Source organism: Leuresthes tenuis, unplaced genomic scaffold (genome assembly GCF_036924035.1).
Source record: "Leuresthes tenuis unplaced genomic scaffold, fLeuTen1.0.hap1 SCAF_11, whole genome shotgun sequence".
NCBI classification, from domain to species: domain Eukaryota; kingdom Metazoa; phylum Chordata; class Actinopteri; order Atheriniformes; family Atherinopsidae; genus Leuresthes; species Leuresthes tenuis.
Window position 1 is genome coordinate 18,941,200 of NW_027325365.1, and position 22,848 is coordinate 18,964,047.

General features: G+C 41.2%; 2 protein-coding genes across 8 annotated transcripts; one reads left to right on the forward strand and one right to left on the reverse strand.

Moving 5' to 3' along the window:
• The first annotated feature begins 824 nt into the window (after window positions 1-824).
• On the forward strand, window positions 825-14,917 carry znf185 (zinc finger protein 185 with LIM domain). Of its 7 annotated transcripts, none has more exons than XM_072395940.1 (31): window positions 825-1,146; window positions 1,991-2,054; window positions 3,981-4,083; window positions 4,176-4,283; window positions 4,371-4,400; window positions 4,490-4,546; window positions 4,641-4,688; window positions 4,780-4,851; window positions 4,929-5,009; window positions 5,144-5,206; window positions 5,305-5,430; window positions 5,512-6,027; window positions 6,651-6,716; window positions 6,945-7,016; window positions 7,280-7,354; window positions 7,550-7,624; window positions 7,831-7,911; window positions 8,215-8,271; window positions 9,711-9,761; window positions 9,869-9,913; window positions 10,139-10,186; window positions 11,231-11,284; window positions 11,386-11,457; window positions 11,557-11,625; window positions 11,924-12,031; window positions 12,248-12,289; window positions 12,598-12,633; window positions 13,303-13,380; window positions 13,488-13,562; window positions 13,653-14,246; window positions 14,433-14,917. In XM_072395940.1, exons 2-30 carry the CDS (start codon window positions 2,033-2,035, stop codon window positions 13,717-13,719), a joined length of 2,397 nt encoding a protein of 798 aa, XP_072252041.1. In that variant the 5' UTR covers window positions 825-1,146; window positions 1,991-2,032; the 3' UTR covers window positions 13,720-14,246; window positions 14,433-14,917. The 7 variants fall into 7 exon arrangements, with proteins under 7 accessions (XP_072252041.1, XP_072252040.1, XP_072252044.1 ...); XM_072395939.1 differs by having other exon boundaries at window positions 826-1,146; window positions 1,991-2,042; window positions 3,966-4,083; window positions 4,644-4,688; XM_072395938.1 differs by having other exon boundaries at window positions 827-1,146; window positions 1,991-2,042; window positions 3,966-4,083.
• Window positions 14,823-19,490, reverse strand: fut11 (fucosyltransferase 11 (alpha (1,3) fucosyltransferase)). The gene is made up of 5 exons (XM_072395945.1): window positions 19,437-19,490; window positions 18,833-19,171; window positions 18,343-18,723; window positions 16,103-16,725; window positions 14,823-15,935 (listed from the first exon to the last, which is right to left on the reverse strand). The coding sequence occupies exons 2-5, from the start codon at window positions 19,169-19,171 to the stop codon at window positions 15,785-15,787; spliced, it is 1,494 nt and encodes a 497-aa protein (XP_072252046.1). The 5' UTR covers window positions 19,437-19,490; the 3' UTR covers window positions 14,823-15,784.
• Window positions 19,491-22,848: the final 3,358 nt, after the last annotated feature.

A 22,848-nucleotide genomic window follows, 5' to 3' on the forward strand; every position in this document is an offset into this window, starting at 1 on the left:
TGTAAGGACAACATTTTTGCCATTCCATGCTTTGGTGTGGTGACAATGAGGTGGGGGTTAAGTTTAGACACTTTGCATTCTCATTTTAATTCTGCACCCTAATGATTCATTACTAGAGTCAGAGCTGTTGGGCAAGGCTGTCCAACTGGTTTCTTATAAAAAAGGAAAGAGGGAGGGCGGTCCCGGCAGATACTAGAGTCGAGCCCGTCTGCTTGCCAGAGTGAAACTTTGCCTGTCAGATTTGACAGATTTTTCCTCCTCCACCTTTTTTTTTTTTCTGCGACATGTTGCATGTCCTTTCTTCTGACTTGAAACTTCCATGTATAGATATGCTTAGCTCTTGATCATTTTTCAAAGATAAACTTCTTTTTTTTTTTTTTTTTTTTGCCTCTCACTTATCCAAACATCAACACAGTCACTCACACTGAGCAAACATTTTGTATGCCATAGGCTTTCATCTGGGTTTCACTTTAAAATGGAACTTTACCAGTCTATGCAAGAAATGTGACATTAAATACGACACGCATATTTAAAGGATTTAGGATGAAAAAAAAGCTCATTATTTGTGGCAAAGCATCCAGAAGAGCTCAGATATATGTAAATCTAGGCTTTTGTTATGTTTTGTGTGTTTTCTCAGTTCAGTTCCTGTGTGGTATACTTGATCTCATCTTGATGTTGTGCACTTTATGCTCCCTGGGCTTTCCTACCCACTGAGCTTGAGGATGAGTATTCCCACTGGAGATGTTTGCTGTCAGTCGCTTCATTTATGTTTGTTATGCTGTGCATCTTGTCCTCTTCCCCTTCCCTTTCCCTTGCTTGTTACAAAAAAACTGATTGTCAGCCACCTGTGAGACAGGTTTGTATTTGCTGACTCTCATGAACAAAGCACAGATGTAGTAAACAAAAATGAGATCTTAGCAACCTCTGTTACGCACACAAGCACACACGGCTCCACCCCATATCTGCCTTCCTTGACTGGCTGGGCTTGTTAGTGCTTTCGCCCGTACCTGTTTGCTAGTTTGCTGAGGCACCTGTCAGACTGTAAAACACCTTCAATCTGTTTGCACCAGTCAGTCAGTGGGACACACCAACGCTATCAACTGCCCTACGTGGACATTGCTCTCCTGGATATTACAGTTAAATCAGGTATGTTGTCTGACCATAAGGCACCTTTAGTTATTCCCACCATTTAACAGATAATCCTGTTACTCTGTGATTAGAATGTGCTCAGTCATGTTCAACGGACAGTTTAAACTGGTGATTGTCCTAGTTTGCAAGTGTTTCTCTGTCATGCATGCGTGCCAGTTGAGTTGACTTTCAAGCTGAGTGTTTGCCTTAAAAGCTATTACTCTTCATTAATCATTTATCTTGATCTGGACTGTTGTGCTAAAGCCAGAATAAATATACTTTCTGTGCACTTAGTATGTTTGCTGTGTCACTATTATTCAGGACAATATCCTGGAGATTTATTGTGCCGGCTTGCTCTAAAAAGGGGTGAATTCACAGCTTCGGGAGTTTCAGATGTTAGTATTTGCGTTCTGAATTTGGTAGTACTTCACAGTTTTGCATAAACTCAGAGTCGGATAAAGAAACACTCGTTTCCTTGTGTTTTCATTTTCTTAGTAATTCCCTTGGGTAGTGGGTTTGCCTCTGAGCAATTAATTTTTGACAGTAAACTAAGGGGATCATCCGATGTGGAAATGAGCAAAACCAAGAAACATTTAAGTTCAATACATAATTATGGGCTAAAATATACATATATTTGCACTGTTGGTGGCAATTTATGTTTTTTGGAAAGTGGTTGGACAGGATGATCTACATGTTTTAAGGATGAGACTGAGGAATGCTTGACAGAGCACCTGATCCTTATTGGGAGGGGACGTAGCATGAGAACCATTTTAAAACTTACTGATTGAAAAGAAGGTGCATTTTGCTACTAAAACTACACACTTTCACCTCCACCAAAAACTGTCACTGATGTATTTTTCAGGTGGCCTGAAAAGAAAGCAGAAGAGAACCTTCTGGAACAATCATGTCAAACGGTGAGAAGACTGGTCATTGTGATCTGTGTGTGAGATGATGTTTCTACTGTAATAAAAGTTGAGGTTATAATAACTCTGTGCCTCGCTGATGTCTGTACCTCTAACTTTGCCCCACTCATTAAAGCCCGAGGTCTCCCCTGGACATGTGAACTTGTGCCCTGTCGGGTCTTTATGGATTAAAGAGCCCCAATTTTCCTTGATTACATGTTCATGATTTTATATTGAGGGTCTCCTAGAATAAGTTTCATGTTCACAAACATGTTTTGTTTTTTTTACTCGATACTTATATTGTACGTTGCGACATCACCTCCTGTGATATTTTTGTGGTTGGAGCTCGTGCCACTTTAAGAGTCACTCTCAGCTGAAATGCCCACTGTACTCTGGTCAAAAATTATAAGATAGGCATAAGAAAGGTGCATGACGTATATAACATTATCAAGTAGATGAGTGCCAGAAGAAATTCCTTGACTACAAATGAGTAGTTTTGAGGTAAAACTAGGTGGTGTTTTCTCTGGAAGAAAGTAGCTTCTTTAATGCACTTTTTTTGGAGACTTTTAACAAGACGTAAGACTAAAATAACCAATAAAAACCCACCCCACAAATAATAATATGATTTTTTTTTAAAGTGGGGTTATGTGAAGCACTTCTGCTTAGTTGGTGTTTTACCTGCTGAAGAGCGCGGTTAGAAAGCTCTCACTTTGGAGAAGCAAGCAGGAATTCTGACAGGGGAGCTAAGCTAACAGCAGTTTAGACCCAACATGTTCACCAATTAAAACAACTCAAACCTCAAAAATGTTATAACAGTTCAAGTGATCACTATGTAGTGGATTTTTTACACTTTCACATTTGCAACAGACTACTATTTATTTAGTCACAACACAACATCTATTTTTGAAGCATGTTCCATGTTGCCAGTCACTGTACTTGTCTAAATGGAAATGAACGCAGTCTGTACAGTTACAGGCACAGTTGAGCTGAGCTACAGTTAGAGTTTGACTTAACTGCCATTTTAGTGGTCCACCAATCTGGTCTTAGTATAATTGCAATGGAGGACAATCGGTTTGTTGACTGAAGTATGATCAATGCTGTGAACTTTTTAAGTATAGATGGAATTCACTTTACTTTCCTACTTTCATGCTGATTTTGTCATATGATGCTGCCTGTTTAAGATTTGTATTTTATTAGAGCAGAGCCACAGTCTGGAAATGCCTCAAGCGACCACAAGTTGACATGTATTCTTAGTGGTCTGATTTTCATTCGCAATTTCTGCCTTCTGACAAGAGAAAAAGTAAAGGAACAATGTGAATGAGAGAAGTTTTATTGGGAATTTTGCAGTCTGTGTAGTCCTGCTTTGCTGTTTTCACATAAAAAAGATTAAACTTTGGAACATTTGCAGAAGACCTATAGATCCATTTGAGCCTAGCAGAGGGTATATCTGTATCTGAATGTGTTAGATGGTTTTGGTCATAAAATCATGGGTGCGTTCTTTCTTCTTCTTTTTTTGTGTCATATAAACATGTTGATTGCCTTAACTGTGGTACACAGTGGTCAGAATGCTCTCACTTTAAGGGGCAGGGAAAAATTCTGATGGCTAAGCTAACAGCTACACTGTTAGCCAACTGCTGATATAATTCCTCCCTGATTCTTATAACTGAGAGCACTCTGATCACTTTTTACAGCAGGTAAGACACTGATTACTCGTAACTTCACACTTCACAAAACCCCAATTCCAAGTATAAATAAATTGATAGATAAATAAGAGGGAACTCCCTTTCATTTAAAATGAAAGTGGTTGATTATGTGCTGTTTGTTGGTCCAAATGGCTCTGTGAGCTCACATGCAGACACATTGTTTAAGGTGTAATTATGATGCAGCCTACAGTGTGTATCATGTCTTATATCTCTGCACGTGTTTGTGTATCAGAGGGAGACAGAGCAGCTGTGTTTCGCACCACCAAAGTAAGGACCAAGCTGAAGGGCGATGCCAGCTGGTTGCAGCGCCAAGGTGAATCTCAGGAAAAAACCCAGGAGGAGAAGCCATGGTAAACCATTTGTTTTAATAGGTCTCTGTCTATTTTGTCTATTACTCAGTCAATAAAATAGACTAAATCAAATTTCTTGTGAACCCATGCAGGATGGCAGAAGTTAGAGCCAGCCGTTTGAATGGAGCCCCTGATGACACAAGTCTGGTTTCCTCCCCAACAACATCCACCCCATCACTCCCAAAGTCTGAAACTGAGAGGTAAACTTATTCTGAATGTCAGAAGCTTATCTGGCAAGCACTTTGAAATTAAATTGAGCTAATTGGAAGTCTGTTGTGAACTTGCAGTAGAGCACCAACATCAGGATACCTGATCAGGTAAAAGAAAAAAAGCATTTAAAATGTTTACCTTAATATTTAATTTTTAATTTATATTCATATTTAATATGTATTTTTTATCCTTTCAGGGGAGTTTTGACAAAACCGGACAAGCCTCCTTCTACATCAACATCTAATGGCATTAAGTAAATGCATCCTTACTTACAGAATTAATAGCATCACAAGAGATGATTCCCAAATGACTGATTCCCAAATGAATTGTATCTTGTTTTATTACAGCAGAACAACACAATTCACCAAAAGAACCTCAGAGGGCTACATGAGAATGTGAGCATGCAAATCAGGTTTCCGCTTAACTGCTGGCAGCTGACTGAGAGTGTATTTTCATGTGGTATATGATTATCTTTCTGCTCTGTAGAGCCCCCCACACTGTGAAACCCACTTCAGAGAACCAGGACAGCCACCTTAGCCCCGAGGAGCTGGAGAAACGGTAAGACTACGCTCACATGCTGAAGTCACATGCCCAGGAAAAAGATTACATTAACATCACAATGTTTTGTATTGCAGGACGGAGGCAGCCAGTAGTGTTCTGAAGAGATCTTCTGTAAAGAAGAGGTCCTATGTGCTTTCTGCTGCTAAGAAATATGAGTATGTATAAGATTCAAGCTACTTCTGTAGTTCCTAATAATTGAAACTTCTGCAGTACTGAATGTACATTTAACTATAATACTGGGTTTTTATAGAGGTATTGATGAATTTTGTGTGTGTGGGGAAAAATTCAGGGCTAAAGAGGCATCACCTGATACATCACTGGTCAACAGCAGTCCATCATTTGTGGCCACAAGGTAAATGCGTCGACTAATGTGTCTGAGCCTGGAGCCAAAGTAATCCACAAAACCAGCTTAAGTGTTTCTTTATCTGTCCCTTGTGTGCAAATGTGCAGGGTGGTGATTTCTGATGATGATGATGAGAGTGCTGCGACTCCAGCTCCTTCCAGTACTGTGCCACCATCCCCCGTTGTTCCCGCCACATCTGCTGACTCTGAGCTTGAGCCTAAGCCGCAGAAAATGTGAGTTTTTCAAGTCCACTGCATTTGTAAAAAGTGATTTTTGTCCCCCTCATTTCCATCCCTTGTTTTTCTGGTTAACAGAGGCAGCACCACTGTTAATGCAGCTGTTGTTTTGGCTGTCAATGAGCCGGTGGCACCAGAGGTGGAGGAGGCCTCCCCAGAGCCAGAAAAAGAAGAGAACCCACAACCCGAGGAATCAGGCATCTCTGAGCCGCCTTACACCCCGCCAGTTGAACTTTTACCACCATCTACAACTCAAGTGTCTCCTGCCCCATCCTCAATCGTTCCAGAATCACCTGTTCCACTACCTCGTTCAATTGTGTCTCAGACTCCAGCATCTCCTGCCTCTGAAAGACCTCCAGAATCGCCTTCATCAGTCTGTGCTGTAACAGATGTCACAGTGAAGACAGAACCTGAATTTGAATCTAAACCAGAACTGAAGCCAGAACCAGAGCTGGAGCCGGAGCCTGAGCCCGAGCCAGAGCCAGAGCCAGAGCCGGAGCCAGAGCCGGAGCCAGAGCCGGAGCCAGAGGCGGAGCTGGAGCCGGAGTCGGAGCCAGAGGCAGAGGCAGATTCTAAACCATCTCCAGAACCAAGGTTAGGTTTCCACAAACCAAATGCTGCTAGATTTTGTGTCATATAATCCACAAATTAAATTATTTCCAGTATTATAATAGTACTTATTTGGTATTTGGTCGTAGTTATGAAACTCTGTACATCCAATCCAATATATTGCAGGAAAAATATCAAACTTTTAAAGCAATCATCTCATGCTATGGCACATATATAACAACTAAACATGAAATGTAATAAAAGTATCTTGACCAACCACAAGATGCTACTTATAGTTTAATGTAGCAGTTCTAATGGTTCACTAATCTAACAGGGGAACTGATCTAAATCTAGTACTTTTAGCTTTTATACTTAAAGTACATTTAGCAGAAAAACACACTAGCATTTTTCCTAGGGAAACTTTCTGGATGTAATCTAAAGTATATGAGACAGTCCTACTTTCGCAAGGCTTACTTTTTCTTTCTTACTCTTACTTTCAGGATCTGAGTACCACATTGCATTATTTATTTATTATTAGTAAAGCTCTAAACGTGCTTTAGGTGGTTTTATTCGTGTTTGTCCGTGATGTATTTGCTCACATTCTTTCACGCATGTGATTGAAAGCTGCCTTGGAATTCCATGTCTTTGTTCTCCATCTGTTTTCACAGCCCCAGTGTTGACACACACGCTGCCTTGTTCGACACCCTCATTTCCTTTGAATCAAATTCATCCAGGTATTACCAAACATATCTATCTAAATATATCTATCCATATGTATATATATCTATCCATATGTATGTACATACATATATATATATATGTACACACACACATATATATATGTGTGCGTGTATGAAAGCAGCAGAAACCAATATGAAAAAGAAATTTCCTGGCAGTGGCATATTTGTGCCTATAGCCTCAGCAATATGCCATCTGATCATGACAGTTTATTTTTTCCCTAGCGTTAAGGATGACGAGCCAGCGCTGGCAAAAGAAGAAAGAGGCTCAGCAGACAGCCACACCACAGAGGACAGGTATAAAGTCAATAACTCCCTCATTCATGTCACAGCATCGTTAACAGGAAAACAAATGAAGCCTAATTGCCATTGTGTTGGCTTCAAAGTAGTGACAAAATAACACGCTTAATTGTCTCTTGCTTCAAAGAACCTTTTTGGGAGTGTGTCCCAATTGACATTTCATTAAATGTGGTATAAAAATATCTGATAGAGATACATTTACTGTCATGCCAATGCAGGTGCACTAATATGTTGAATATTTTTGTCTTTTTTCTCTGCAGTGTTGAACAGGGGCCAGCTCCTGCCCTCAGCAACGGTGAACCATTAACAGATGATCTCCTGGGCTTCTGCGATGGGTTTGTTAAATATGCACTCCTACTAATTGTACAATTAAGCAGCTCAAAAATTGGAAAATGTTTTAATATTATCCACAAGGTGGCCCTGTTGGACTTCTTATAAAGTCCATCTCTCCAGGAGCTCTGAAATCTCTTCGGGGTCCCAAAACCTTCTTTGTTTATCAACTATTCTGCTTCCTCTGTCTGCTTCCACAGTCCAGAGGAATCAGCAGAGCCTGTTCCCCCCAGCCCGGGACGCTGGAGTCAGGATCTTCTTGGCGAACTAGACAGGTGCATGAAGAGCTCTTTCCCTTCCAATTGCAAATACAACATAATGTGATGAATAGTTCCCTCTTCAGTGGAAAATCAATAGTTCCCTTGTCAGAAGCAAACAAAATATCACCCTACCTAACCTTGGTGAACCTGGATACACAGTTTCAAAAGGACATTCACATGAACTCTTCTCTAGATTTGACGCTTGTGTTTAATGTCTTTAGTGAGTCAAACCCGGCAAAGACTGGTGGCCCACTGGATCTCCTGGCCAATGATGTCATTGTAATCCACACAGAGGCACGCAGGTGAGAAAGAGTCTGACATTTGGAAGACTTAGCTTCCTATTTCTCCTTCCAAGTTTACTAGCAATTTCTTAACAACACTTGAAGAGACGAGCAACACTGAGTTGTAAAATTTTCTGTCAACCTCAAGTTTGACCCAAAAATCTACTTTTCAAGATCCGCTGCTCTGTGTTGGCAACAAAGTCTCAGATTCTTGAAGCAAATGACTAATGCGCCGAAACCAAGGTTTATCCGCAGTGAAACTGGGAGTAGAGATGACTGTGTTCTGTACTGATTAGTTTTGCCGCTTTGTTTTGTCTCCACCAGCCTCAACATGCAGCCAGAAGAGAAGCAGACAGACGAGACAGCCAAGGAAACACAAAGGTAGAGGGAGATGACAGGCTGCTCTTAAACAATTATCTATCTGTGCAGAGCTGTTCCCTCTGAGAAGTGCGTTCAGCTCAGATATGCCTTGTAATGATTTATACTAGCTCTGTCTGCAGCTGTGCTGCGTGTTGGCCCCACACACACCCCCTGTAACGACCAAAGCTGTGATCTTTTCTGACAAATAGCGTTCAACACACAAAGAAAAAGCCTGTACTATATTCAGATAGCCTCCATCCTTGTTAAATAGTTCAGTGGATTTCAAGCTCTCCTAATGGACTAGGACTGTAAATAGTATATGAGGACAGCCACACTAACCTTTACTTGCCCTCTTTTCTGTTCCCATGATGCCGTTCATCCGCACAACCCCTTCATTTTTGTGGAAGAGGACAAAGCAAGTCTCTGGAGCTCATGTCTGAGCTTATAGTGTCTACAGTGTATTACAGGCATGTGAGAAAGAAAGCACACCCTCTTTCAATTCTAAAAATGTATATGTCAGGACTTGATTAAGAAAAAAAAAATCATCTGGTCCATACCATGTCTTGAAATAGCTCAATTCAACCCTATAAGAACAATGACGCAAGAAATATTACACTGTGTCAGTTTTATTTAACAAAACCTAAGCCGAAAAGGAAAAGCCTTTTATGACAAACTAAGTACACCCCTACTGATTCCATTCCAAATTGGAATCCAAATTAAGCTCATCAAATCCTCAGTTGTTGATTAATTGATCATTAGTGAGCACCACTATGAAAGCTTTGTAAAAGAGGCTTTGGCGCTTTGCTGGTCTGCAGTATTCAGGCACACAGCACTGAGGAGGAAAGACATCAGCAGTAATCTCAGAGAAGCAACTGTTGAGCCAAATCTCAGACTCTACAGGCCTGAGCATGTCAAATGTTAAAGTCAATGACAGCACAATTAAAAAAAAAAAACCAACTTGATTGGCTTGTTTGGACAGAGAAAGCCTCTTCTTTAAAAAGAACGTGGGAGCACGGTTTAAGTTGGCAAAGTAGATTCTGAGCCAACAAGACTTTGGAACAATGAGAGATGAGACCAGAAAGGAGATACTTGGCCATAAAGCACACGGCCAGGTTTTGAGAATTATTATGCCTGAAGTCTTAGAATTGAAAGAGGGTTTACTTACTGTAAAGATGTTTAGAGAAGAGTTTTTTACCCTCTGAAACTGAGTAGACATGTTAATGTGATTATTAATACTGACTTTAGAAACAAGTTTTCTATTCAGCGGCAGAAATGTCTTTCTATTTAGCAAAGACATTCCAGATTCTGATTTTGATTAAGTTTGGCCCTGAGTCCCTCTATATTTTCACTCAAAGTGCATTAAATCTTTCCATTATGAGTCAGTGTAATCAGAATTCCTCCAACACAAGATGGGCCGCGCTGACAATTGAGAGTGAAATCAGTGTGAAATTGTTTTTCAGCTCGGCTGATCCGTTTGATCCATATCCGATAGGGACCACATCCCATAACAGGTAATCATATTGGTTTGGAGCTGTGACTGCTTTCCAGCCAGCCTGATAGCATCTCAGCATGCATAATGCAGCAGTTTCTGATTATGAGCCACTTTTCTCTATTGCAGCTCCTCTGACCTGCTTCAGCCCCTCTCCAATATTTCCATCAACAGGTACGGCAATGATAATGCAAATTCACCCTTTTCTATACGGCAACCTCTGTTTGTAGCACTGATACTATCATGTTGCAGCACGATGTCCTCATCACTACAACTGCGGCTTCTGATGAGTTAATGCAATAATCATAATTCATAACCGGCAGTTACGAGAGCTGCGCCGATCTTGTCGCTACAGTCAGGGATAGGCTCATGTTGATTTGTGTATATATTTTTCTACAGTTCAACACCATCACCCAGTGAGATCAAGAGTTTAAGTCCAGAGATAAAGTAAGTCAGTTTTTTATTAACTTGCAAAGAATGTTATATTCTCAGTATCGATCCATCACTTGATTGTTTTCAGTAGATTTGAAACTAAATGAATATACAGCTCATAGTCTGCAAACAAGAAATGAATTAGGAACTTAGAAATAGTTTTAGAATCTACTCATCTGGTCATTTCCGAAAGGAAAAAAACCCAACAACTTTTATGCTGGAGAATCTGCAGCTTTTTTTTTGTCTTTAATCATTGCACATCAAACATTTGTAGGTTTTGAACTTGTAGAGTGACAGCAGACGTGTGAAGACTTCATCTTAGTCTCTCAGCTACTGTGATGGACTTTTTTCACTGATGAATCACTTCTTTTATCCATCCATCTATCCATTTAAATTACCAATACCTGCTTATCATGTGGCGGGTTGCAGAGGCTTTTTGTCCTTTCGGACTACAGGTGAGAGGAGGGATGCACCCTGATCAGGTTACCAGTCCATTACAGGCCTTATACAGAGAGGAACACAGCCATTCTTACCATATAAAAAGAACAAAGCATTAGTTGCAGTTATATTAACTGATATATAATCAAATTAGCTGGTTTCCTTAGGAAGACACATTTCAATTTCATGCCTTTAATAAGCTTCTCTGCAAGAAGAACCACACTTGTTATCATATAAAATAGAAATCCTCTTAAAAAAGAAATCTAACATCAAAAGCAAATCTTTGTTTCTTTATGACCCGCTGATCAGAAGAAGCACCACAGGCCTTCCCAGTAAACCGAAAAACATTATGTCCATAACACCCTGTTGTGAATCATTAATACATATTTTCCTCACAGACCTGTGTTAGATTTATGTCCTTCCTAAGAAGTCATATTTTGACTTTTGTGGCAACCAGCTAATTTGGCAGCATATCAATACATACAGCAAGTAACAGCTAATTGACATTCATGAACAAATGATCAATTAAGTGTGAAGTAATTACTAAAATCCACAGCGTGTTGATCATTGGTTTATCACTTAATTTTTACCCTTATTATGAAGTTTTTGTGTGTTTGACAGCATGGGCGGCAATGCACCGGAATCCCTCGTCCCAATCAGGACGGATAACACGAGGTATGGAACTGCTCCTAGTGCACAACTGCGTAATGAATAAGTGTGGAGCTGCATGAGTCGATGAGACACGACTATCGCATCCTCTCTTTCTCCACTTTTAGCCCGACATCTCAGCAGTCCTGGACACGCACATGGGAGACCAGCGCACCTGAGCAAACTAACACCGAAGAGAGGTCTCCCACACAGTCTGCTTCACTATTTTCCATTCATCCACAACCCCCCATCCTTGTCCATTACCAGCTAAAAGCCTTTCAATGTTTGTCCCCTCTCAGCCAAAAAGCCAAAGCCGAGGAAGAAGGCCAAGCAAAAGATCAAGAGACGCTGATCATGTTTGAGAGAAAGTAAGTCGTCTTTTTACTGAAAGCTTCGGGTGCATATTGGCTCCTTTTATCCCCATAACCTCTTTTCTTTTCACCCTGCCAAAGTAACAAGGCTTTTGCAGCATTTAGTCACTGAGCTGGAAGATATTGTGCTCTGTTGCTGATGAAAATAGGTCAGATATTTGTTACAACTTTCCCTCACAGCTGTGGTAAACAGATCCCCCTCGAGCCGACCCCCTTCTCCATTTTTTTTAAAAGAATGTGCAGTGTGAATATGCCATCCTCTCATGTTGCTGACATGTCCTCGTTTGTGCTCAAGATCCACCGAGAATGACTCCCCATGGGACAAATGGACATCACCCACTGTCTATACAATCAGCACTTCATCAGAAGAGGAGGAAGGGGAGGAAGAAGAGGAGGAAGAAAGGTATCTATAATGGCTGAGCTCATTAAATGCACATTAAAGCTCTTTAATGAACTACATTAGCAGGATGATTATATCACTTTTAAACTAAGCATCTGTCAGTCACTTAATTCAAGGCCAGAAAAATACAGATGGAAACATCCGCATGTCTCTGTCAAGTTCTTATTTCACACGTTTAACACTGACCTCTTTACCTGCCAAATGTCCTGTGTTTCGCAGCCCTGAAGATATCGAGACAGTCACAACCATCACCACTGTAAGGTAGACAAAAACCTTCTCATACTTGTATCTTATAAGCAACAACGGAGGAGATTAGGAAGACTTGAGAGGGGATGTATACTTTTACAGTGGATGAGAGGAGGGCTCAAAATGAGGCAACGCTGCAGTACAATAGCAAACAGACCACACCTGGTCAATAAAACCGCTACCCAGTTGGAGCAGCTAGTCAAGGAGATCAGCTTCATGTGCTTGTAAAAACTGTAGAATTCTTCCTCACCGGATTGCATCCAGCTTATTGACATCTGCGGCTCACAATAAAAAGTCCAACATGAGTTTCCTTTACTTTCCAGGGAGATACACAACGAGCCAGAGCCGGCTATGGATCGGTGAGTTTATGATCGTGTTAATGTTACACAGCATAATGCAAGTATGCTTTCTCCAGAGTGTTGTTTCTGCTTCTTGGTCAGTTGGTTTCCTTTCTTTTGGAAAGACACTCCTTTTAACTGGAGCTTTCCTCTTTTATGACTCTATAAATTCGAAGCAACTAGGTGCTACTGCTCACAGATTAAACCAACCTTTTTATCAAATGAGCAGACAAAGTGCCTGATTTTCATTGCTTCTTCTTAAAATCAAATGTCGAAAATGTAGCTTGTTGTCTACTTTCACCAACTAGATCTGCTGTGGTCTCCTTGTAACACAGCCATCGCAGTTAGAGAGATTTAGGCCAAAGCCTGTGAGGAGCGCAGCTGTTTACCTGCAGCTCCTGTTTGACAGATTCCCAAATCAACTCTATTACAGAAATTAAATGACAAGATCAGCCCTCCCATTGTCTTTCAATTTGCCCTCATTTTCCACCCTCTAATTACCAGCCTCCAGATGTCAGATTGATGTGTATATGAGATGTCCTTCTGGCAGTTCACAGCCCGCCTGCCATTAACTTGCAATGGCAGAAAATAAAGAGCTCTATAGATGACGGGTCCTTCTGTGCAACCAATCACACTGCTGTCATCAGTGAGTGAAAGATGAGGAGTAACGCTGCTGCACTCTCTCTCCAGGTCCGTGGCCTATTCCAGGACTGCTGTAGAAGAAGAAGAGGAGCAGCGTGTCCAAACACCAGAACCTGAAACCAAAAAGTGAGTGATTGTACAAACTGAAAGTATTGAAGTTTGAATTGAACGTGGCATCTGGTTTTCAACTAAGCACATCGACTCATAATTTACGTCACCTGCCTCTGCTCCAGGGGGTTTGTTTATGTGAAGGAGTATGTCAATGCAACTGAGCTGTCCCTGCATAATCCTAGAGACACAGCTGACAGGTAGGACTGATGATATATCCGAACTGTCAAATAATAACGTTGATATAAAACGTTGCTCTGATTATGATACTCTCACTGTTCTTTCCTCAGTGGGTCAGATTTGGTTTCAAGCTCTACCACTCAGTCATACAGCCACCCCTCCAGTTACCTCAGGTAATACGCCGACCCCGATCCTGTTTCGCCCATTAAGACAAGCAAAGCATTGCAAGTTAGAGGGTACCTCGTCTTTTTATGGGTCAAACCTCAGGCATTTTCTCTCATCAGCAGCTTTCATTTCTTAGAAATTGGTAACGGCTCCAATGTTATTTCAACAGCTCTCACCGGTTTCTCTAAGCTCCTTTAAATGCTTTTAATGACACTTGATACCTCAAAGAATTTTCAACAACGTTTCCTACAGAAGCTATACAGGCACTTTCAGATCTTACAGGCAAGAAAATCTTCACTGGCACACGTCCCTTATTGAACCTGCTCAATATGGGGCTAAATAAGGACATCAAACGGATTATTTATACTTATCAACCACCCCTGTTGAGTCATTTGTCAGCCTGACTTATTTGAATTACTCTGCTTTCCGCCAGTGCCTCCCTGTCATCCACTTGTACGTACTGCGGAGAACAGGTGGGCAACGATGCCAAGATCACCATCGAGCACCTCAACATCAACTGCCACCCTGACTGCTTCAAGGTAATTTGTCCATTGTATTGTAGCATATTTTTTTTTTCAGTCAAATCTTACCTAATTCAACAACTTCCAATACAGATGAATAGTTGGCCCGCACGTTATTTCTGTGGCATATTTTTGATGCTGTAACTGTTGTCCATGCCGTATAAATAGCAACATTTTTCTAATAGCTCTCCTGCAATTTTTCAGTGCGAGCTGTGCAGAAAGCCCATGGGGGACCTTATGTTCAATATGTTCCTACATGGCGGGAAGGTCCACTGCGAGAGCTGCTACTACAGCGTCATTTGATTGTCAGAGCTCGTCATCATCCTCTCATCTTCATCCCCTTTGTTTTGTGCTCATTTACCCGTAAAGTGAGAACTGGTCTTGCGCCACATTGTCACCGTTCTGTTGGAACTTTGAAATAATGTAGTTTAAACAGGCCGCCATTGTGAATGTGATTATTAAGACCCCCCCCCCCCACACACACTGGTGTTAAAAGCTTTTTTTTTTCTTTTTGCTTCGGTTTATAATGAAGGATATGTCTGTCAAACACACTGTGCGTCCACATTTATGTACAGACTCATACTGGGAAGCGGGTTCAATATTATGTTTTACTTCTTTTACTCGTCTTCGTACAAAATATCGTGTTCACATGTTTGATGCTTTGTTGAAAAATAAAATGATTTATAAAACGGTTGTATGAGTGTCATATAAAAGTAGTGTGCAAGAAGACTTCCAACGGAGGCTCGAGCAGTTCCCAAAAAAAAAAAAAAAAAGCACAATTAAAAACGGCTGCAAATGAAGACAATCTTAGCTGGATGTAACAGAAAAAATAAGATCAGAGGCATCTTCTAAAGTATTTACCGCGAGGGTTCAGACCGGGAGCTGTTCCTGAGAACGACAAAGTCAGCGTGGTGGGGATTTCCCACTGGGAGTCATGTCTCTGCTCCTCTGTGAAATAATATTTTTCCGTGCATAGTCCCATCAAGAAGCAGTGCACACAAACGTGACTTTAGCTAATAACCATTAGCCACCCGCTGAGTAACTGTAAAGAAGTAAATATAGTTCATTTGCTACTCTGCTGATGGTCTTCGCACACAGTTAAGCAGAGCTCCCCTGGGCGCAGAGGACAAGTCTTTGGCTCAGGCCCAGTCCAGCGGAAAGCTGCTTCCCACGAGAATGTGCCGCCGCGGAACGACTGCACTGTTTGCAGTTAATGCTGGCAATGCCAAGCAAAGAAGAGACCAAAATGACACCTCAGTTCTGACGAGAAAACAAGTTGAAAACTAAAATTAACACTCTGGAACATTATTTGCCCATCACTGAACTTGGCATAAAGACAAAAGTATGATGTCAGCTGAAAAGAACATTTAAAATCCACTACCTGCTACAGTGTTGTTAAACTATTCACAAAGATAAGAGGTTTTTTTTTTTGGCTCAGGAGCACAAATGTGAGTAATGTCCACCCCGGTCCATAATTCAAACAGAGGAGATGCATAATATGGGACACCCTCGTGATGCTGGACGTGCTCCATCCTCTGTTTGTTGGGAGGCCTGTGTCAGTGTTTTCCTCTGGCTCTGCTCACAGCAATGTTTTGGATGTGCTTCCACAGTAGAGAGGGGTCTGACTCGTTATGTCTTATCAGAGACTCCAGCCCCTCCGCTTGGTCGAGGCTCTGCCAGTAATCCTGAGGCCATATTTGCAACCATCTGTGGACACACATACAAACAGATTAGGCTCATCACAGAGGAGATTCTAATTAGACTAATAAAACAGCGATTTCTCCCCCCATGGGGCGTTATTTTTCCACATTCAACTCCAGAAAATAAAGAGTGTTTTCACACCTGGCGCAGGGAATTATTTTAGACAAACTCACTCGTCATCTGCAGGCAAGTCTTGGACGCCTCCGTACCCGGGGCTGGGCAGTGGGCAGCCCATGTGAGAGTTAGTGGCCATTTTCGGTCGGGGAGGTGGGTTCGTCTTCGGGGCTTTTCTGTACGCTCTTTCTGCTGCCAAACGTTTATTCTCCTGGTCACACACATAACATTCAAATCCATTTAAGTAGTTGGGTTTGCTCATGTCATTAACTCCCCACTCACGGGTCTCCAATGCCTCTAGCAAATGAGCATTAGTGATGCTTCGTTGGTCCTTGAACTCTAAATATCGAGCATATTCATCATCATTCTCATCCAGATGCTTGAGAAAGTCCGCAAGAGCTTTTGGGGAGGGGAAGTTCTCAATGATTACCACAGAGTGGTCATTGGGCATCCAGTCGGCCACCACAGAGGAGCCTCGATAGACGGGCACGCAGCCCTGATGGAGAGGCCGCCAAAGCTTCTCTGTCATGTAATCTGGACACAGTCCATTCTCGAGTGCCAGGTGGAACTTGTAGCGTGCAACAAAATTCATGAATTTGGGTTCCTCGCCAGTAGCGGTGGCAGTATCCTCCAAATATTCTGGAAGAGGTTTGTTGTTCAAGCATTTCCCAAAAGAGTCCACCTAAAGGGAGCAACCAATGACAGCCGAGAGAGGAGAAAGATGAGGACACAGTTAAGAGATTATTCATGATTAAAATGACGGTCCGTGTGAAGCTTCGACTAAACTTTGGTGGCTGACCTTTATCGGTGGATTCTATACATGCACAACATCAGAATTTAGCTAATAATTAGCACTAAAAAAGAAAAAACAACTTATTTTTACTTGGCCAAAAACAGATACATAAACATATATCTTTCCATCTAATCGCAGAGCACATAAAGTCTCTCCTGTGGTGGAAACAACACATCATCCCTACTTTTATCGTGTTGGTTCACAGCCACGCGCAGACATAACCAGATGCATTGCTTTAAAAATGCACATGGACAAAACATTTTATCACATTCCTGTCAATAGCTGCAACCAGGCCAAGTCTGACTTTATCTGCCCGTCAATGTTCACTGTTGGTTGATGCAAGATTTCATTTTAAAGCCTAAACAACGCAGACAACTTGCAGATATCATTGTGCAGCCCTGTTCCATTCCCTGCTGGATCTTTAATAAAACACCACTCTGAGGTCTGTGCAATTCTGTGAAAAAGAATCCTCAAATAATTTCCAAGCTTTTAAGTAACAGGGCATAAAGGAAGAAAAAACCTGGTCCTTAAAAGGTTTTAAATATCAGGTCCATACAACCTCAGATGAACAACTACTACCAGATATTACAACTGTCATTATTTTCTCAACAAAAACTGAGCCAAAATGCAGAAGCGGTGTGTGAAAAACTAAGTACACCCCATTATTCATCCCCTTGAAGAAACATCTTTAGCAACAACTTAAAGTAATTGTTTTGTGCATCGTGTATCAGTCTCACATCGCTGTGGAGGACGTTTGGCCCACAAATTTAGACTGAACCATTGCAAGGTGCCCAGATCCCGAAGGTGGAAAACAAGCCCAAACCATTATGTACATTATGTCCAGATATCTCCACTTTGTCCAAACAAACACTGAAGTCTTGTGGTTTGTTCAGATGTGCTGAAGTTTTGCAGTTTCTCTGAGCATTACATGGTCTGACCTTGGAGTGAACCTGTGGGGTCCACTCCCAGGAAGACTGACAGATGTCTTGAATGTTCGTCCATTTGTGAATATTTTTCCTCACTGTAGTACGACGGGCTCTAAATAATTTGGAGGTGGCCTTATAACCCTTCCCGGATTATTGATGGGCAGCAGCAACTGCTTCTGTATGATCACTGCTGAAGTCTCTCCTCCCTGACACCGTGTTAAGAGAGACTTTATGAACACACACCTGAATGCTGCAGACCAGCAAAAAGCCTAAACTTCCGCATTCGGAGAGGCGCTCACACTTGCTGATGATCAATTAATCAGTTGCATTTAATTGGCTGCTACTCACTCTAATTCAGATGAAAGCAGTAAGGATGCTCTTCATTTTTCACACACCGCTTCTGCATTTTGGCAAGAACAATTATATGCCAAGAAATGACACTCTTTCAATTATGAAATCAATGAAAAGAGGTAATGTGCTACATCAAAATCTGAAATACGTTTGTCCAACACTTCTCTCGCACATCTGAATGTGCCGGAAATTCCATTTTGTAATCTAAAGTAAACTTTCAGCACCGTACCTCAATGTATTTCATGAGTTCCTGGACATATCGGTCTCTGTCTGATGGCACATCGCAGTGAGACTGCATGTAGAGCACCGGGGCCAAACCCTCCATCCTCAGGCGGTTCTTCTCCTTCAGAGAAACGGCGACAGGCTCCAGCAAGTATTCCAGGGAGGGCAGCCACTGGAGGGTCAGAGGATAGTCCGACTCCCTGCGAAACGTGGCTGTATAATTGAACAGCCTGATCCCTGGTCCGTGGGAGAGAACATAGTTGTTCATGGGAGACTCCTCGTGGAAGAGTGCCCAGGTCTGGTGGTGGAGACGAGGGAGTGGCGTCTCATATGCCCTGAAGTCTGTCCCATAAAAGATGATGGATGCTGTCCTCTTGTAAAGCTGCACCTTTCAAGATCAAATCGAGATTAAGAGAACAAATTGAAAACGAATAATTGATATTTATGTGTACATGTATCTCCCTTCTAAGCCAAAAGTTTTCACAGATGCCTGTTACCTTGCGATTGCTTGTTACCAAGCAGGACGACGTGGCACAGTCAATACGTTCAGTGTCACCGGGAAAATGTGGGAAAAGTCCCCCGCTCCACCAGAGGATAATGGGCAGCTCCTTGTTACTGCGTCGGTCACTGTTCCCAGGTCCTCTGTACGAAGCGATGGAAGCAAACTCCATCTCTGACAGAGCGCTCTGGGGCTGAAAGGCTCCTCGGTCCACGGCATCCAAGACCTCCACGTGAAGCTGGTCGTCAGGAAAGGAGGCAAAAGAAACCAAAACCCAGCACAGGACACCGAACAGCCCCAGACATACACAGGGCAGCAGCCTCCTCCGACCGACCATCTGCAGGGTTGAGACGAACAGTCACGCGTTGCTGCCTTATCCACGTTAGCTGTGGTTCTAGTCATTTAGCAACGTTTTAAAATCAACAAACATTGACACAGCTTCACAAACTTTCAAAACACACGTCACGGTATTTACAGGATATAACAGCAAAGTTTAAAACATTGACATCTTTTCATACAATTTTCACTGCGGCAAACACATAGATGTGCCTTTGACAACTCCAAAAAACAAGATATTTGAAGCTGTTCTGTGTAAAACTTGCCTTCGATGAGCGGTGGTAACGGGATTTTGTCCAACATCAGTAAACAGACTCTTCTTCTACGCTTCTTATTTCCTCCTTCTTCTTTAGAGTACAACATAAGCTTGATAAGGCGCCATCTATAGATTGGAAGCCGGAACATCGCCACTAAATGTCTGAATACTCAGGGTCTGGTTTAATTAGATGCATAATTAATTTGGCTACAATATATATATATATATATATATATATATATATATATATATATATATATATATATATATATATATACTATATACAAATACATTCTGTGTAAGTGGTTTGAATTTATAAAAATGTGCTTACAGTGGTAATATAATTTAAAATAGTTACAGAGACTAATTAAAAGTTGTTCGTTCTTTTATTCCAACAAAAATATGATTAATGGATCTTTATTTAGAAGAATTACATTTTTTGGAGTGAAAATAAGATTATGCATTGGAAAAATTAACATAACATCAATGAAATATCATTTTTAAAATGCTTTGTCCAGAACCCCCAGTAGCTAACGACTGCATAGAACCCTTGTAGGGATCATTTAAGAATGGATTTCTTCCCCTGTGATGCTTTGCCAGGCCTTTGCAGCTTTCCTCAGTTAATGCTTGTTGATGGATCTGTCTTGTTTTAGCTGTATCTTCAGCAGGAGAAACCCAAGTCAGTTTGATTCAGTTTTCAGTCATTGTCTATCTGTACCATAATCAGGTGCCTTTGACCTTTGTTTTATTTGGGTGAATCTGTGCAGTCACTGCACAGTTCATAATTTATCCATCTACGTTCTTCTGTCATATCATAGTGACCTAGTGCTGTTGGAAGCCATCCCTGTCCATATAATCGATCTGCCTTCCTCGTGTTTAACAGGGGATATTTATTTGGAACACGAGCTGTTCCCTGTCTTCCATGTCTTTTTCTTCCAGTCATCCTTCTACTGGCTGAAAATGCTGTCCTTACAACTGCTCTGACTTCTGTCAAAGTCTAATGGGGCCATTTTTACTTGCATAAAAGTATGTATGCCTCTGCCTGTGAGGGATTTTTTTCTTTAAACATTGAAAGGATCTGGCAAGAGTGCCAAGAAACTAGAAAATGAGGCTTTTGACTGCGTCTTTTTCTCCTCTTCAACATGACAACAAATCCCTATGTAGGGCTGTACATTTGCATTTGTAGAACCCACACAAAGACACATATTTATGACAGTGGTATTATACCCCACATCAGTAGGGGAAGCCAAAGAGCGAAAACCTGCCAAACTCTTTAGTGGCACTTTAATGTTCCAGCTTTGCACTGCCATAGACAAAGAATTTGAGACTGTAGTTGTCAGATGTGTTCAAGGAAGGGAGAAATTTCTCTGTGTGCCCATTAAATCAGCACCTATAAAATGACTTTATGACATTGCAAACACTTTAGAATACCTCCAGGTGGTGTCTTGTGTCCAACAGTTAATGAAATGAAAAGTATTTGCATTTTCATAGATTTTTGGATCCCTAAATGGGGGAGGGGGAGTGTGTATAACCTTGAATAAAACACTGTTAGACACACTTTCCTGCATAAAGCAGAACATAATATATATACAGCGGCTGATTCTAGTCCGAGGCTGTGAGGATTAGAAAGACACAGGAACACAAGAAATGTACTTAAGAGATTTCGTTCATTAGGCAAGGCAAGGCAATTTTATTTATATAGCACCATTCATACACAAGGCAATTCAATGTGCTTTACAAGAGAAATACATTAAAGGAACAATAGATCATTAAAAACAAAAGCTAAAAGCAAGAAAAACAGTGCAGAAAATGCATTTAAAAAGCAAACATGAAGCAAAAGCAACAGCAGACTAATATAAAAACAATAGCTACAGATTATGCTACAATATCTGGTTCACTGATTTCATTAGGGAGAAATCTAAGCAAATGTTTGGTAGCACAATAACTACAAAATACCTGATTATCCTGAGTTGGAGTATTTCTATTGAAACTCAGGTGCTGTTAATCTTTTCAGAGATGTGTCATCTGTTGTAAACATGTTTTTCGCTTCAAGCTTTTGAGCGGGACATTGTTCACAAAGCCAAACTATGATAGTGGGGAAAGCGGCATCAGTATTAAATGAAAGTGTCAGAGGAGAGATTTCTGAGTGCCAGATCACTGCTTAACTAAGGGTTTCTAAGGAGACAGGTCATGGCACGGCGGAACACTTTGCAGAAACTGGACCAGTTGCATCAAAAACACGATCAAGCAGACCAAAAGTGAGCACATAATCAGAAGATCAATACATCAAGGTTGGTTCACTTGGGGATAGAAAAAGCAACTTCATCACAGATCGAGCATTTGCTAAATAAAAAACACAAGTCTCCAATCAGCAAATGTCACGCCAAAACAAGGGCCGTGGTATTACAAGATGAGCCGAAGTTTAAACTTCACGTGAGCTAAGACATACCAGCACTTCACATGAATGATGAACAAAATGGACTCTTAGGTAGCCATACAAAGTTTAAAAATGTATACTGTATAAGAAGATAAACAGGAGAGGGGGGGATATTCAAGTTACTTCGTTCCAATTTACTTAACACTCAAACTTCATGTATTCTTGCAAAAATTCATGTGAAAATGCCATTAGATCACAGGACAGGGAAAAGTTCTGAAGTTAAAACACACAGCGCGCTGCCATAATTCCTACTGACACAGACTGACATAAAACTTCTAAATGCAATATCACATTTCGAAGATTAGCCCTGTGAAAAGTACAACATGTTTCAGTTCTTTATAGAATTCCCATTTCCAGAGAAGTTAGGATGCTTTCTGAAATACAACAAAAACTTTCGACTGTAATCTATTTGAACCTTTAAATGATAGAAAAGCTTATAGAATTCACTTGCAACACTGTTTTGGAAGATTCTTCGTCAAAGAATTAATTTTTGACAGGTGAGGGTGCCAGCATTGGGTATAAAAGGACAACCACTAAACCAAAAGTTTAGTCTTTCCAAAGTAGGACTGGTTGTGGGCCGGGACCGTTACAGCCCGTAGCCCTTAGTGATGACATTTAAGTCAAATATAGACAGGTGGAAAGTTAGCTTGAGCCGGGAGGAGCCAACAACACCATTCCATCACAAAAGGTATGTTAGCCCGATTCTTTCATAAGAACAAGCTGGAGAAATCTCAAGTTAAACAAAGAATTTATTATTGGTCATATTTAAAGTATATGGCTGCGCTGGACTCGGAGTGACAGAGCTCTCGCAGGAAATCCATCAGGCCGAGCCCTGACATCCGGAAACATTTCATATTTATATTCAGCTTTATCTCACAGAGGTTGTACTTACACTCGACAGAGTATAATTGGACAGTTTTTAGTGGCATGAGCAGGCCAACCACTGTCCTCGTCGTGTTCTTTGGATGTGATAAACAATGTGTGT

Excerpts from the sequence above, each read along its gene's own strand:
- znf185 (XM_072395938.1), top strand. Across the intron at positions 7,912-8,214 it reads ATCCACACAGAGGCACGCAG|CCTCAACATGCAGCCAGAAG; the intron begins GTGAGAAAGAGT and ends TGTCTCCACCAG. Across the intron at positions 13,563-13,652 it reads CCTAGAGACACAGCTGACAG|TGGGTCAGATTTGGTTTCAA; the intron begins GTAGGACTGATG and ends TTCTTTCCTCAG.
- fut11 (XM_072395945.1), bottom strand. The coding sequence starts at position 19,171 with ATGGTCGGTCGGAGGAGGCTGCTGCCCTGTGTATGTCTGGGGCTGTTC. Across the intron at positions 16,726-18,342 it reads AACTCATGAAATACATTGAG|GTGGACTCTTTTGGGAAATG; the intron begins GTACGGTGCTGA and ends TGCTCCCTTTAG. Across the intron at positions 15,936-16,102 it reads GACTTGCCTGCAGATGACGA|ATGGTTGCAAATATGGCCTC; the intron begins GTGAGTTTGTCT and ends GTGTGTCCACAG.